At 39.8% G+C, this 15717-nt stretch overlaps 1 protein-coding gene across 3 annotated transcripts in view; it reads right to left on the bottom strand.

Moving 5' to 3' along the window:
* The window catches only part of KIF1B (kinesin family member 1B), a 138546-nt gene that overhangs the window by 83506 nt on the left and 39323 nt on the right, over window positions 1-15717 (bottom strand). For all 3 annotated transcript variants that reach the window (XM_079777209.1, XM_079777211.1, XM_079777210.1), the window contains exons 5-9: window positions 11850-11915; window positions 9321-9499; window positions 8663-8774; window positions 4941-5018; window positions 3530-3595 (exon numbers count right to left, since the gene is read on the bottom strand). In XM_079777209.1, coding sequence (XP_079633335.1) covers window positions 3530-3595; window positions 4941-5018; window positions 8663-8774; window positions 9321-9499; window positions 11850-11915 — 501 coding nt within the window. The remainder of the gene's footprint in view (window positions 1-3529; window positions 3596-4940; window positions 5019-8662; window positions 8775-9320; window positions 9500-11849; window positions 11916-15717) is intronic.

The raw sequence follows: 15717 nt of genomic DNA on the forward strand, positions 1-15717 counted from the left end.
CATACTATCTAGTAACTCTTGTAGAGCAATACAATTTGGTTTCTTTTTATTTTATTTTATTTCTTTATTGATTAAGGTGTCACATATTTGTCCTCATCCCCCCATTCCCATCCCACAATTTGGTTTCTTTAGATGGAAATTATGCCCAAAATAAATCCAATCAGTAGAGTTAGAGTATTAGATCTAAGGAAATAATATAATTTGCTAATCTTGAGATTTGTGAAGACTGAAAAATACATTTTCTATATATAAAGAGTTTATTATACTGTTCTCTCCGTAACCCTTCTCATTATTACAGAATAAAGCAAAAAGCACCAATGTAAAGCCAGTGCTGCAAAGGAGGAAGTTATATCCTTTGAAAATAAACATTTATGTAGATAAGAGCTACTTTAGTATCTGCTGGCTGACTAATGTACTGTGATAAGTTAAGAAGCTACTAAGGAGAAAGCCAGTGTTCACTGATATACATCTCCCCAGCAATGAGCAGTTTTATAATCCATTCAAGGTACAATATGAGTTTAAATTACACTAAGGATGATCTAGTTCTTGTAAAAACACAGGTATTCAGAAAAGGAAAACTAAGTAGCTAACCTCTGGTTTGTTGAGGAGGAAAGAAAGTAGGCAAGCAGTACTTTAATTCCACCTCTTATAAAAAATATCCCCTCCATCTCATCCCACCCTCACTGACACACATTCCAACAATTAGAAAGTCATTTCCAATAGCAGGTTTTAAATTACACAGATTTCAAGGGAGACTGAACCCACTCAGTCATTCACAACCTAATGGAACTTTCACTCCACTACAAAATTCTTGAGGCCCGAGACCTCTCACTCCACTTTGCCTATGGTTAGTACTGAAAATGCTTCAAGATTTAAAGCAAGGCAGTTACAATGACTGCAAACAATACTGTAAAAATAAGCAGGCTTACTTTGCCTAAAATATTCTATTTTTATTTCTGTCAATTAGACTAAATTAAGGAATAGCTAAATGAATATGCATAAATAGAACTTAAATCTTTTCTATTTGAAAATACCCTGGAATTTTAGCCATTTGTCTTATACAGATAAATTTCATCTGTTTTACACCCATAATTTAAAAAAATAAGTGCTTCAGTAGTTACATAAAAAAGTTTTATTCACATCAGTAACTTCTCTAAAAAGAAATATTGAGTAATAATCCTGTTTATCTCCCCAGTGGAAATAACAAGACATCTTAATTCACCAAAAATTATGCTTATTGCATAAAAACTAAAATTTATTTCTGATCTATTATAGTTATAACATGGATGCAAAGTACTAAACTGAGTTTTACAAAACTGATGATAAAAAGTCATTTGTGAATTATTGTGGCACATAGCAAAGTGGGAAATATATAGGTAAGTACTTTGTAAACTTCTCCTTGGGTTCATATGGATGTTAACTGATAAGCAAATGAACAGGACAAGTTAAAACAATCACTAAGTTTTAACAGTCTTTATGGTTCTGGGACCCAGATTAAGTATTTTAAGAATACCCATAAATGTATATCAAATAGCAGATTTTTAAATCTAAGGCAGCTTTTTCTAATAGCAGAGAAAAACCGAAAAGGGCATTACTTTTTATTGCTATTTTTTGCAGAAACAGAGAATAAATAAATCTGCATATTTGAAAATATGAGCATAAAATATTTTAGTGCAAATACTGCTTCTATCCCCAATGTTATTCATGTGATTCAGAACACACTGTGCTCTATTACTTATGCAAAATAAATTTTAGAGTATTTCTATAGAAATAGAAGAAAAATCTATTACATTTGGATTAAAAAGGATGCAAATAATATGTTTTCAAGATGCAGTTAGAATTTTAACTTGATTCTACAGCCTGTGCTTTATGTATAACTGAAAAGAAAAAAAAGTTTTTTAATCATTTAAATAACCTGTGACCCTAGCCGATTTGGCTCAGTGGATAGAGCATCAGCCCGTGGACTGAAGGGTCCCAGGTTTGATTCCGGTCAAGGGCATGTACCTTGTTTGCAGGTTCCCCAGCCGTGGTCAGGATCCACGCAGGAGGCAACCAGTTGATGTGTCTCTCGCACATCGATGTTTCTCTCTGTCTCTCCCTTTCCCTTCCACTCTCTCTGAAAATCAATGGAAATATATCCTCAGGTGAGGATTAACAAAAATAAATAAGTAAGTAAGTAAGTAAATAAATAAATAAATAACCCGTGACTTTTCATGGGTAGGAGACAAGTACAAATAATACAAAGATGTTTAAGAAAAATATACAAATAATTCCAAGAAGCCAGCTATGTTTTAGAATGGTACCCTTAAGAAATTTCTTTCATCGTCTGTTTGAGAGGTTAATAGATCTCTTCAAGAGACAGTCCTTTAGATCAGCGGTCGCCAACCTTTAGGACCTCACAGACCACCAGTGGTCCGCGGACCACCGGTTGGCGACCACTGCTCCAAAGGTTTCCTTAAACCAGTGGTCGCCAACCTTTTGGACCTCACGGACCACCGGTTGGCGACCGCTGCTTTAGATCACTAGAAGAGATATTGTAAGATAACACAATGTAGAAACTTCCTCAACTTTCTTTTCCCTTATTCTGAATTCCTTCTTCAAAGTACATCATGTTCCTTAAATTAATTTTGCTGTGAAGGCTCATGATTCATGGTCCACTCTAAATAGCAATTCTAAATTCCAGAGCCATAAAACAAAAAACAAAAACTTTTTCTGAAGGTGCCATTCCTACTTATACACCCTGCTGAGGATCCAAAATCATCACAACTGATTCTACAGCTAGTTAGTTCATTTTTATCAGCCTCCCACCATACCTTGCTGGTGCAGTTATCCTACAGATGAAAGCATTTAAAAAAGAGAATGAGAACACAGGATAAGCCTCCATACAGAAAACAGTGTGTAATTTTTGAGTCATAAATTGAATATGACTTCTCAGAGATAAGCAAAAAAGCATTTAATTCTTTTTTAAGGACTCAAATAAGATACTAAACTAAATTAGAACACACATGACTAACACTTTTTTAGCTTCTAACATAAATAACAAAGACTTTTATATAAAAATTGTTTCAGTTTTAGTGTGCCACTGTTAAGGAATAATAAAAATAAACTTTTAAAAATACATTATTGGCCCCCAAATCAACAGTATTTATTATGGCAAACTGTTCAAAATACTCCAACAAAGTACTGCATCCTACTTAGAAAAGATTATACAGAAAAAAAAGATACAATAAATACTTATGGTTTTTATGAGATATGAAATAAGGCTCAAAAAATAGTCAAACCTTAGGTCTTTGTAAAGACCTAGCCCTTCCTTTCACTTATACAGATCTGTTTACTTTCATTCTCCTCAATCTCTTTTACTTTTAGTACAAAGTGCATTATACCTCGTATCTTATCAAAAAGCTCTAAAAGAAGGAAGGTATTACATAAGAGGGCCAAAAAAGGGCAACTTTCATAAACAATCATAAAATATCTGTCAAATACATTTGCTGAACAGACAAATTTTTCTTTACAATGAAGTAACACTTACCACCTCCGCCAAGGCTGAAATGACTTTGCCCAGAGTTGTAAGAGACTTATTAATATTTGCTCCTTCCTAAAATCAATTCCAAACATAAAAGAATTAAGAATTTCTACAACTGCCACATCATATATAATAGATAAAATACAATTAGACATAGGCTAGCATTATTAGTTTATTTATGACCACAAATTCTAAATACCTCCTTTAATTCTCAATCTTCCCTCCTCTCCACTTGATAACATGCTAAGACCACATGCCTAATTGCACAGTTCTAAAGTATCTTTGAGATGTTTACGCTCCAAAAACTTACAGATGCAGCCTTCTTCCCACAATTCACCAACATGAAATTTCTGCTCTTGTTAAGCATATCTCTAGAGGAGTTCATGCTTGGTCTCACATCTGGATCTTGTGTATCCTTTTTTCCCACTACTGTCCCTACTTTCATCTGTTCCTCAAAATACAATTCAACTCTCACCATGAAGTCCTCCTTAATTATTATGTTATACTAGAGACCTGGTGCACAAAATTCGTGCACAGGTGTGGTCCCTAGGCCTGGCCGGCAATCAGGGCTGACCGGATCGGGGCCTGCCGGCTGGGGGGAGGGGTAGGACACGGGAGGTTGGCCACTGGCCATGAGGATGGAGCCGGCCCTCGGCCCCCTGGGAAAGGGGCCGCATCCACCACCATCCACCCCCAGTTCCCCGTCCCAGTCTAGGGCCCAAAAGCCTTGGTGGGGTCAGGAGAGGAGGCAACGGTCACCGGGCCAGGCACGGAAGGAATGGACGTCCAACGCTGGCGCCCCACCACCATGCGGTTCCCTGCCTCTCCCCCTCCTCCTCCTTTCGCCGCCACTCCACCACCACAGCGTGCAGGCAGCAGGCCAATCAGGGCCTACCGGACAAGGGGAGGGACAGGGCGCAGGAGGTTGGCTGCCGGCCCTTGGTCCCCTGGGAAAGGGGCTGCATCCACCACCATTCACCCGGGTTCCCTGTCCCAGCCTGGGGCCTGGCCCCGATTGAGGGGGAGGTACCACGGGAGGTTGGCCAGCCAGGGGAGGTTGGCTGTGGGAGTGCACTGACCACCAGGGGGCAGCTCCTGTGTTGAGCGTCTGCCCCTGGTGGTCAGTGCATGTCATAGCGACCAGTCATTCCGGTCACTTAGGCTTTTATATATACAGATAACCTTTCTTTGAAGTTATAGAGCAGAATTGGCAAAATTTTTCTTAAAGGTTTTGTGGTCTCTGTCACAACTTCTCAACACTACCATTGTAGCATGAAAGCAGCCACAGATAATATATAAATAGATGCCGCTGTGCTCTAATAAAATCTTATTTACAAAAACAGTCAGTGGGCCAGATATGGCTACCCGGGTTATAGAACAATTATTAACTAGGCCATTTGTTTGACAAGAAAAATACCTTTAATCGAGTCCCTTTGGCACCAGTTGAATCAGCTCGTTCACTTCCTGCTAGATCCACCAAGCTGATTTTACTGACCTGGTAAACAACAACAACATTGCGGCAATTCAAAAATAAGCCAAGTCGAAGTAGAAAACATTTAGAGGCAAGAAACTGAAAGATTAAGGCAAGGAGAAGACTAAAAATATTGATTAGGACTTATATATATGACATAAGATGACAAAGTCAACATATACTTTTTATCAATTTAAAGAGCACACAGAAAGATCACAGCAATTATCTTGGTTCATGAAATCATATTTTACAATGATGTCATAAAAATATGTAAAACTCTGCAGCCACTATGGAAAACAGTATGGAAGTTCCTCAAAAAATTAAAAATAGAACTGCCATATGATCCCAGAAATTTCAGTTCTGCATATTTATACAAAGAAAATGAAAACACTAACTCAAAAAGATATATGTGCCGAAACCGGTTTGGCTCAATGGATAGAGCGTCGGTCTGCGGACTGAAAGGTCCCAGGTTCGATTCCGGTCAAGGGCATGTACATTGGCTGCGGGCACATCCCTGGTAGGGGGTGTGCAGGAGGCAGCTGATCGATGTTTCTCTCTCATCGATGTTTCTAGCTCTCTATCCCTCTCCCTTCCTCTCTGTAAAAAAAATCAATAAAAAAAAAACAACAAAAAGATATATGCAACCCCAATATTCATTGCAGCATTATTTACAATAGCCAAGATAAGGAAACAACCTAAGTATCCATTGATAGATGAATAAATACAGAAAGTGTGGTACATATATAAAATGGTATATTATCCAGTCATAAAAAAGAATGAAATCTTGCCATCTGCGACAACATGGATGGACCCTGAGGGCATTATGTTAAGTTAAATAAGTTCAACAAAGAAAGAGAAATACTACATGATCTCACTTATATTTGGAATCTTGGGGTGGAGGGGGGGGGGGGAAGCTCACAGATACAGAGAACAGACAGGTGATTGCCAGAAGCAAGGAGTTGGGGGTTAGGGGAGAGTACGAAAAATGGGCTAAGGGAATCAAAAGGTACAAACTTCCAGTTAGTAAATAAATAAATCATGGGATGTAATGTAATAGTATGGTGACTACAGTTAATAATACTGTATTGCATGTTTGAAAGTTGCTAAGAGTAAATTTTAAAAGTTCTCATCGTAAGAAAATAATTCTGTACCTATATATAGTGAAGGATATTAATTAGACTTATTGTGGTGATCATTTCACAATATATACAAATACCAACTCATTATTTTGTACACCTGAAATATAATGTATATCAATTATGTTATACCTCAATAAAATTTTAAAAGCAGAAAAACATATAAAACTCATTGACCCATTAAACAGCATTAAAAATGAAGCTTCCAGCCCTGGCCTGGTGGCTCAGTTGGTTGGAGAGTCATCCTGTGAACCAAAAGGTTGGAGGTTAGATTCGCAGTCGGGGCACATACCTAGGTTTTAGGTTCAATCCCCATGGGTGGAGTACGGGAGAAAGCCAATCCATTTCTCCTTCACATCAATGTTTTTTTCTCTCTCTCTCAAATCAATTTAAAAAAACAAAAAACCTATCCTTGCCTTTCCGGCATGGCTCAGTGGTTGAGCGTTGACCTATGAACCAGGAGGTCACAGTTCAATTCCTGGTCAGGGCACACACCCAGCTTGTGGGCTCAATCCCCAGTGTGGGTCTTGCAAGAGGCAGCCGATCAGTGATTCTCTCTCATTATTGATGTTTCTATTTCTTGCTCCCTTCTCCCTTCCTCTCTAAAATCAATAAAAAAAAATATTAAAAACAAAACAAACATATCCTCGAGTGAGGATTTTAAAATTTAAATAAATAAAAATTTTAAAGTGAAGCTTCCAGAAACTGGAACTGTCAAATACTGATGGTGGGAATATAAAATGATATTGCTTCATTATATCATTTTACAATGAAAAACGGAAAACGGTTTAGCAGATTCTTAAGAAGCTCAACATACACTTATCATAAGATTCAACCATTCTACTTCAAGGTATAAACCAAGAGAAACAAAAACAAATATCCACACAAAGACTTGTACACACATGTGAACAGCATCTTCATTTGTAAGATCAAAAACTGGACACAATTTAAATGCCCATCAACAGATGAATTAATGAACAAACTGATACGTCATCTGTATAATGGAATAGTAATCAGCATGAAAGAGTGAACTACGGATACACACAACAACATAGATGAGTCTCAAAATCGTTATGTTAAGGAAAGAAACCAGACAAAAACTACTATACTATATTATTCCTGGAAAATGTAAATTCATCTATAGTAACAGAAAGCAGGTCAGGGATTACCTGAGGATGGGGGTGAAAGGAGGGATGTAGTTAGATTACAAAGGAGCATGAGGCAACTTTTCGGGGTACTAGATAAGATATCTAGTTGTAGTATTGCTTTCACAGGTGTATACATATGTGATCCAGATTTATACTTTAAATATATGCTTTATTGTACTTTAATAATACATCAAAAAAGTTTTTAAAAAATGCTTCAGAAAAGTTTAGACAAAAGTATCTAAAATGGATTATCATGGAAGCTATGGTTATGGGATTAACATTACTATTTTTGTAGATTTGACATCATATAAAAGAAAAGAAAATGCTTTCATGTAAGATGTTCCTTGTGCCAGTCAGGTGAATACTGACTACTATGTAGCATTAATATTGTAACCTCTGGCTAAGCAGTGTCAAGTTATTTGATAATCCATATAAAATATTATATTCTTAAAAATAATTTTCACTAAAAACAAAAAGGTCATCAGGTAAAAGGTAATTCTAGTTTTTAGTGATACTAGTTCCATAAGGTACTAAGTTTATAAGCAAAGGATCTTTTATAATTGCTAGTACAATAACTCTAACTTCAGATGAAAAAATCCAGCTGTATGCTATGTAGGAATATAAGCAGAGTATTCAACATAAACTTATTATTATCAATAATGACAATAAAATTAACATTTATTAAGTGGTTACTCTGTGCCAAGCACTGTTATGTGAGCTTAACCTATAATACTACTTAATCCTTTTAACAATCCTATGAGGTTGGGGAAACTGAGGCACAAAGAAGTTAAGTGACTTGCCCAAGGCAACACTGCTAAAAAGTGGCAGAGCCAGGATCTAAAGCAAGCAGTTTAATTCCAAAGTCTATATATTTAACCACTGTAGAAAATGAGAAATTAACAAGCAAATGTATTTGAAGAACATCAGAATTGCTGTACAGTTATTTACTTTCCAAAAATAAAATACATCTTGTCTGCTTCATGGTTTGCTTAAACATTAATCCCACAGTAACATTATCAGAGCTTTAAAAAATGAAATACACATACCAAAGAAGCTAATAAGATAATTAAGAGGTTCCAGTCAGGAAGAAGAAACGGGAGGATTTTCTTCCCTCAGAACTACTTAATTAACTCTCTTGCATAGAGAAGTTTTTGAGAGCCAAAGTCTTGGATTGTTTTTCCTTAACCCTATTTTCTCTTTTGCAATTTCACTTAGGAACCCATACTCAAAACTGGTTTAGAGAGGAATAAAAATGATAAGCAAAAGATGTAAGTAAAAATCCATTAAGTAAAAATCCCTTCCACAAAATGCAGAGGCTAGCAAGAAGGACTTCTGAAAATCCCCACTGTGCACAACTCAAGCCCAGAGACTGAAGTTCTCCTACCTTCTCAGTGGAAAGGTTGGTCTCAGTATCATGTTTCTTCTGGGTGAAAACAATTGTAAACACAGCATGGGAACGGCTACTTGTTTCATTCATGTTGGTAGCTGCCACTGTCCTAAATACACATAAAGGTGACCACGTGACAATGGAATTCTTAAGACGCAAGTTAAAAGGGACAGCAGGTTCCACATCACAGGCATAACAATCACAAGCAACAACTTTAATTCACAGATTGCAAGACTATCACACAAAATGCTCTCAATACACTTTATTTACGAGTTTATTAAGTTACCCTCCAACTCCAAAGGTACCCCCTCAGAGTCATTTTTCATACTCCTGTTGTCCCTTTTGGAAACCACTGAGGCATTTAATTTTTATTAGGCGTTCATTTATTCCAGGATCAATTACTACCATAGGCATGTGATAAGCAGCATTTTAGCATAATTTGACCAAAACCTAATAGTAAAACTTAACCACAGTTCTCTTGTGTCCCAGCGGTGCATTGTTTTGATAGGAAGATAGATACTAAATATGCTGAAGCCCGCACTTCTCCAGCACAGCCAAAGGATCAGAGTACTCCACAATAACAACACCTTTCATAACTACGAAGGGCCTCAAAATGTGCCAAAGGCCTCAGCCATTAGTCTGCTCCCTGCCATACCTGGCTTTGTTCCCAGCATCCATGAGGTCAGCAATGTCTGTGTAGGAAGTGACTGCCAACTTTGACAGATCCTCGACATATGGGCCAAGAAGTGGGTGTTCACGTACACGCAAATTACCCTTGTTTTTTGGATTCAGCAAATCTCGTACTCTTTCACAGTAAATTTCCATGTAACTCACCTAGAAACAAATTATTAATGAATGAGAACTCAGGAAAAAAATTCTCTAATTAAAATATTTTTAAAAACTTATTAAAAGTAATTAGGGATTAGCAACCTTTACTAAGTGAAATGCCATAGTTCCAGTCCCTTTTATTCTATTAACTATATGCACAGATACCACTGAGTAGGTTAGAACCAGCCTTCTGACTTTCTCGGAAAGGGAAAGGAGGTCAATAAGCTATCTCAGCACACACACAATGTGACTGATTATGGACCAAAAATGTGTCTATCAAGGGGTAAGGACTGGTCAGCACAGAATCCAATTGTATGGCAGGACCTATCCAAGTCTCACAGGCGAAGAAGCCTCAGACAATGTGCTGACACAGGAACATCCCTGTCATGGAGATGAATGTGTTAGGCTATCATTTCTTCACCTGAAGCAATTAAGCATCTATCTAATCAACTCCTCTCCCTCTAACTTCATGCTCACCAAAAACCACCAACAGAGATCCGCCCAATAATATACCAATCATGAGTGTCTGGTCTGGGTAACAGTTATTCCTCACAGGAAAGTAATAAGCCAATCCACTGGTTTCTTAACATCAATCAAATGAGCTTCATTCAAGAGTCTGCCTTTGAGGAATGATGGTTTGATCCTAATGAACCTATAAGCTCAGATTTCTAAGCAACAATGCTCTGAAGTTGGGTAAATTCACCACAGTTAGCCTAATCACACAGCTTCCCTAGGAATCAGACACTTCTGTATCACTGAGCTACTCAAGCATACAATGTAACTTCTGCATTTTTCAACTTCAAATTTCTACAGACACATTTTCAGAGTATCTCAAATGGAACCTTATCTCTATTGCTATTGTCTTTTTCTTTTTTTCAGTCTCAGATCTGTATTTTTATACTGTATTTCAAAATCAGTTTAAAAAAAACTGAAGATTGTGAAAGATAAAAGTAATTGATCTATTACAAGAATAAAACAACAGGACAACAGATAATCTTTCTAAAAGATGTTATCCAAGAGAGTGAGATGGTACTTCAGTCATTCTCATGTACTTAAACCTGTACATACAATCCTGAATCCCAGGAAGATATCACATGTTCTTAGAAAACTTGTCCCTTTTCACACATGTATAAGGCTAAGAGCTCCCCAATAACCTGGTAAAGGTTGATGTGCCCCATTACTTATTCTCTAATGTGCAAATCCATCTAAGCCACCATTATTTATTTTACTTCTAAATGAACCAACATTATAGACGCCACTTGGCAAATTCAATTCATTAAGCACCAGGCATTTTCAGATCTTTTTAGGTACTTGACATACATCAGTTAATAAAGGAGACAAAGATCCCTTCCCTAGTGAGCTTATGATGCTAGGAAGGGAGACTGAAAATAAACAACAAACATAAAAAATAAGTAAAATTATAAAATAGGTTAGACTATGGCAAGTACTATGGGGGGGAGGGGAAGGACAGGGATAAGGGAGACTAGGAGTGCTGGGTGGAAAGCAAGTTGCAGTATTATAAAAGACTAGAGGCTGAGTGCACAAAATTCGTGCCCTGGGGGGGGGAGGTCCCTCAGCCTGGCCTGCGCCTTCTCACAGTCTGGGAGCCCGACTGCCCGCTTAGGCCTGCTCCCCGTGGGCAGTCAGACATCCTTAGCACTGCTGCGGAGGCGGAAAAGGCTCCTGCCACCACTGCTGCGTTCACCAGCCATGAGCCCAGCTCAGGGCTTCTGGCTGAGCAGCGCTCACCCTCTGAAAGGCCTGGTGCACCAGCGGACAGGCACCCAGCTCCCCCGCGATTGAAAGCGAAAGCGTGTAGGGGACCCTACACGTGCATGATTCAATCATGCACTGGGCCTCTAGTTAATAATATTAAAGAGAAAGAGTTCACACAAATAATAAGAATAAGAAAAACATTGCAATCCCAACATGTAAACCGACATAGGCATCATTTACAAGATGTCTAACCACACTAATAATCAAAGAAATTTAAATAACAGTGAGGAATTTTCCCTTATCAAATTGGCAAAGTTAAAAAATGAAAATACTAAATGTTCACAAAGGCAGACTTGGATGCTTTCACTCCCAGATGGGGCTTCTTTCTGAAATTCAAATGCATTTTTTGACAATCAACATATATACAAAGGAAATCAATGAAATTAAAGCCAGTCTTATAAATAAGGATTTAATTAGAGCATTATTCATCATAACAAAAACTTAGAAATAGCCTAAAAGTACAAAACTGGGGGAGTGGTTAAGTGATCTATAGTACGGTGATAATTTGGAGCCATTTAAAAGCAACAGTTGAGGCAATGGAGTATGGAGGCCTCTGGTTTTAACCAACGGCTGTACTCACCTCTACTGAGTAGGACATTTCTTCATTACAGTTGTCATTGATTTTCTCAAATAGTTCTTCACATAACTACAGAAACAGAATGAGAGAGAGATGAAGAGCATGAATCAAAGAAGCACTAAGTTACCCAGGACTGTTACACAAATTAGTAAGACAGTTTTAAATACATTTTTCCTATCTATATAATCCCTCAACAACAGCATCTCAACAATGTTTCCTTAGAAAGAAAGCCACATTTAGAGGAAGGGGAGGAAATTATGTCTCTTATAGTGTTATGTCATTGGCACATTTAATTTATGTAAATCCAACTCTTCATACTATAATACAGTAACAGTAATTCTATCAGAATTATTATTGTAGCAGTAAAACTACTATTCAACTATATTTTGCACACACATTACTTACTGTGATATATAAATTTTATTATTATAAATTGTCAGTTACTACATACATTATAAATGTATACATACATACACACACATATACAGAGAGAGAATACACACTATTGGGAAGGGATAAATGAAAGTATTTTCAATAATCATTTTGACTATAAAACTTTCCCCTTTACCTCTGTCTTAAGACTACAAACCTTTTACGAGAGGCTACTCTACTACACAGTGACATTTCTAACAGAAAAAATTAATTTTTATAGATCAGAAAAATTATAAAATTTCATTCTCCCTACCCCTTGAATTTATTTAAAATGTGATAAGTTTTTAAAAGAATTAACAAAAATCTACTGAATTTTCATCTGCTATATATTCAGTATTAAGGAAATTGATATATATTTGGAAAACTATTCATTTGTGACTTCCTAGAAGTCTAAGTAGAATTTAAAATTTATTATGAAAGGCAGTTTCTAGCCCTGGCTGACGTGGCTAGTTGGTTAGAGCGTCGGCCTGCACACCACAAGGTCAAGGGTTTGATTCCCAGTCTAGGGCACATAGGGCCTGCGAGGGAGGCAACCAATCGATGTGTCTTATATTGATATTTCCTTCCTTCCTTCCTTTCTTCCCTTCCTTCCTCCTTCCCTCCCTCTCTCCCACTCTCTCTCTCTGAAAAAGCAAAGGAAAAAATATCCTCAGGTGAGAAGGATTAACAACAACAACAAAAATAGGCAGTTTCTAAATAATAATCGGCCTTCGGACTAAAGGGTCCAGGGTTTGATTCCGGCCAGGGGCACATGCCTGGGTTTTGGGCTCAATCCCCAGTAGGGGGCATGCAAGTGGCAGCCAATCAGTGATTTTCTCTCATCAATGATGTTTCTATCTCTCTCTCCCTCTCCCTTCCTCTCTAAAAATAAAATATATTTTAAAATATAAAAAATAAAATATTCTACAATACTATCAGAAAAGATATGTAATTATACAAGAATTTTAGTAACAAACAAATTAAAGGAAAAAGGAGAAACTCAGTGTGGTAATAGATAAATAAATATGACTATCCTCTCTAATAAAATGGTAATATGCAAATTAACCATCACTCTGCTACATAAGCCACACCCACCAGCCAAGCCACGCCCACCAGCCAATCAGGGCGAGTATGCAAATTAACCCCCATCCAAGATGGCTACAGCCACAGAGAGCAAGGTTTCCCAGGTAACAGAGCAAGCCAAGCTTTCCAATAGCCGTTGCAGGCCTAAGCCTCCACTCAAGCTACAAAGTTTCAATTATAGAAGGTAAACAAATTCAAACAAATGGCGGCAGAATGGAGCTTGAGAGAGCAGGCCAGGGTTGCTGGCAGCAACAGGGGAAGCAAAGCTTTCCGCACACCCTGGCCAGGGTCACCCACTTAAGGCTACAAAGTTTCTATTGTAGAAGGTGAATTAACTGCCACAGAAATGGCTGCCACCCCAGAGGGCTGCAGCAGGAGGCTTGGCTCCGCTCCAGGCTACAAAGTTTCAATTGTAGAAGGAAAATAAATTCCAGATACCAGGCCCTCTGCTTGGGTTGCCAGGGGGCATGGCTGGCCTGCAAACCACCACAGGCCCCTCGCTCAGGCCGCCCCACGCCCCAAGGGAACCCCACCCTGATCCAGGACACCCTTCAGGGCAAACCAGCTGGCCCCCACCCGTGCACCAGGCCTCTATCTCTCTAATAAAAGGATAATATGCAAATTAACCATCACTCCGCTACATAAGCCACGCCCACCAGCCAATCAGGGTGAGTATGCAAATTAACCCCAGCTAAGATGGCTACCATTGGGTTTCCCCGGCAACAGAAGAAGCTAAGCTTTCCACACACTCTGGCGGGCCCAGGCCTCCACTCAAGGATACCAAGTTTCAGTTAGAGGAGGTAAACAAATCCAAGCGGCAGCCATGGATCCAGCAGGAGGCTTGCCTCCGCTCCAGGCTACAAAGTTTCAATTGTAGAAGGTAAATAAATTCCAGATACCAGAGCCTCTGCTTGGGTCACCAGCAGCTTGGCTGGCCTGCAAACCACCACAGGCCCCTCGCTCAGGCTGCCCCATGGCCCAAGGGAACCCCAGCCTGATCCAGGACACCCTTCAGGGCAAACCAGCTGGCCCCCACCCGCGAACCAGGCCTCTATCCTCCTATCTAATAAAAGAGTAATATGCAGATTGACCATCAATCCAACACACAATATGGCTGCCCCCATGTGGTCAAAGATCCTGCCCCCATGTGGACACAAGATGGCCACCACAAGATGGCCAGCAGGAGAGGGCAGTTGGGAGGCACCCGGCCTGCAAGGGAGGGCAGTTGGAGGCAATCAACCCTGCAGGGGATGGCAGTTAGGGATGACCAGGCCGGCAGAGGAGGGAAGTTGGGGGCAAACAGGCTGGCAGGGGAGCAGTTAGACATCAATCAGGCTGGCATGGGAGTGGTTAGGGGGTGATCAGGCTGTCAGGCAGAAGCTATTTAGGGGCAATCAGGAAGGCAGGCAGGCGAGCAGTTGGGAGCCAGCAGTCCTGGATAGTGAGAGGGATGTTCGACTGCCCGTTTAGGCCCGATCCCACCAGGATCGGGCCTAAACGGGCAGTCGGACATATCTTGAGGGGTCCCAGATTGGAGAGGGTGTAGGCTGGGCTGAGGGACACCCCCCCCCTCTGTGCACGAATTTCGTGCACCGGGCCTCTAGTACTATCTAATAAAAGAGTAATATACAGATTGATCATCACTGCAACACACAATATAGCTGCCCCCATGTGGTCAAAGATCCTGCCCCCATGTGGACACAAGATGGCCACTACAAGATGGCCAGCAGGGAAGGGCAGTTGAGAGGGACCAGGCTTGCAAGGGAGGGCAGTTGGAGGTGATCAACCCTGCAGGAGAGGGCAGTTAGGGGTGACCAGGCTGGCAGAGGAGGGAAGTTGGGGGCAAACAGGCTGGCAGGGGAGCAGTTAAGCATCAACCAGGCTGGCAGCGGAGTGGTTAGGGGGTGATTAGGATGGCAGGCAGAAGTGGTTAGGGGCAATCAGGAAGGCAGGCAGGCAAGCAGTTGGGAGCCAGCAGTCCTGGATTGTGAGAGGAATGTCCGACTGCCCGCTTAGGCCCGATCCTGGATCCCCCCAGGATCGGGCCTAAGCGGGCAGTCGGACATCCCTCCAGGAGTCCCAGATTGGAGAGGGTACAGGCTGGGCTGAGGGACAACCCCCCGCCGTGCACGAATTTCGTGCACCGGGCTTCTAGTTTAGTATAACTTGGCATAATTGTAATCTATAATTATTTTATTGCCCAAAAAGTATTACATAGCAGTAAAAGTAGAGACTCCAAAACTACCTTTCCTGCATTTGGATTCTGAACAAGTGACATGACCACATGCCTCAGTTTCCCCATCTGTAAAGTGAGGATAATAATAGCACCTACCTCTTAGGGCCATATGAGGAGAATTAGATGAGCTAGTATTTGCCA

Source organism: Cnephaeus nilssonii (assembly GCF_951640355.1).
Source record: "Cnephaeus nilssonii genome assembly, chromosome: 7".
NCBI classification, from domain to species: Eukaryota; Metazoa; Chordata; class Mammalia; order Chiroptera; family Vespertilionidae; genus Cnephaeus; species Cnephaeus nilssonii.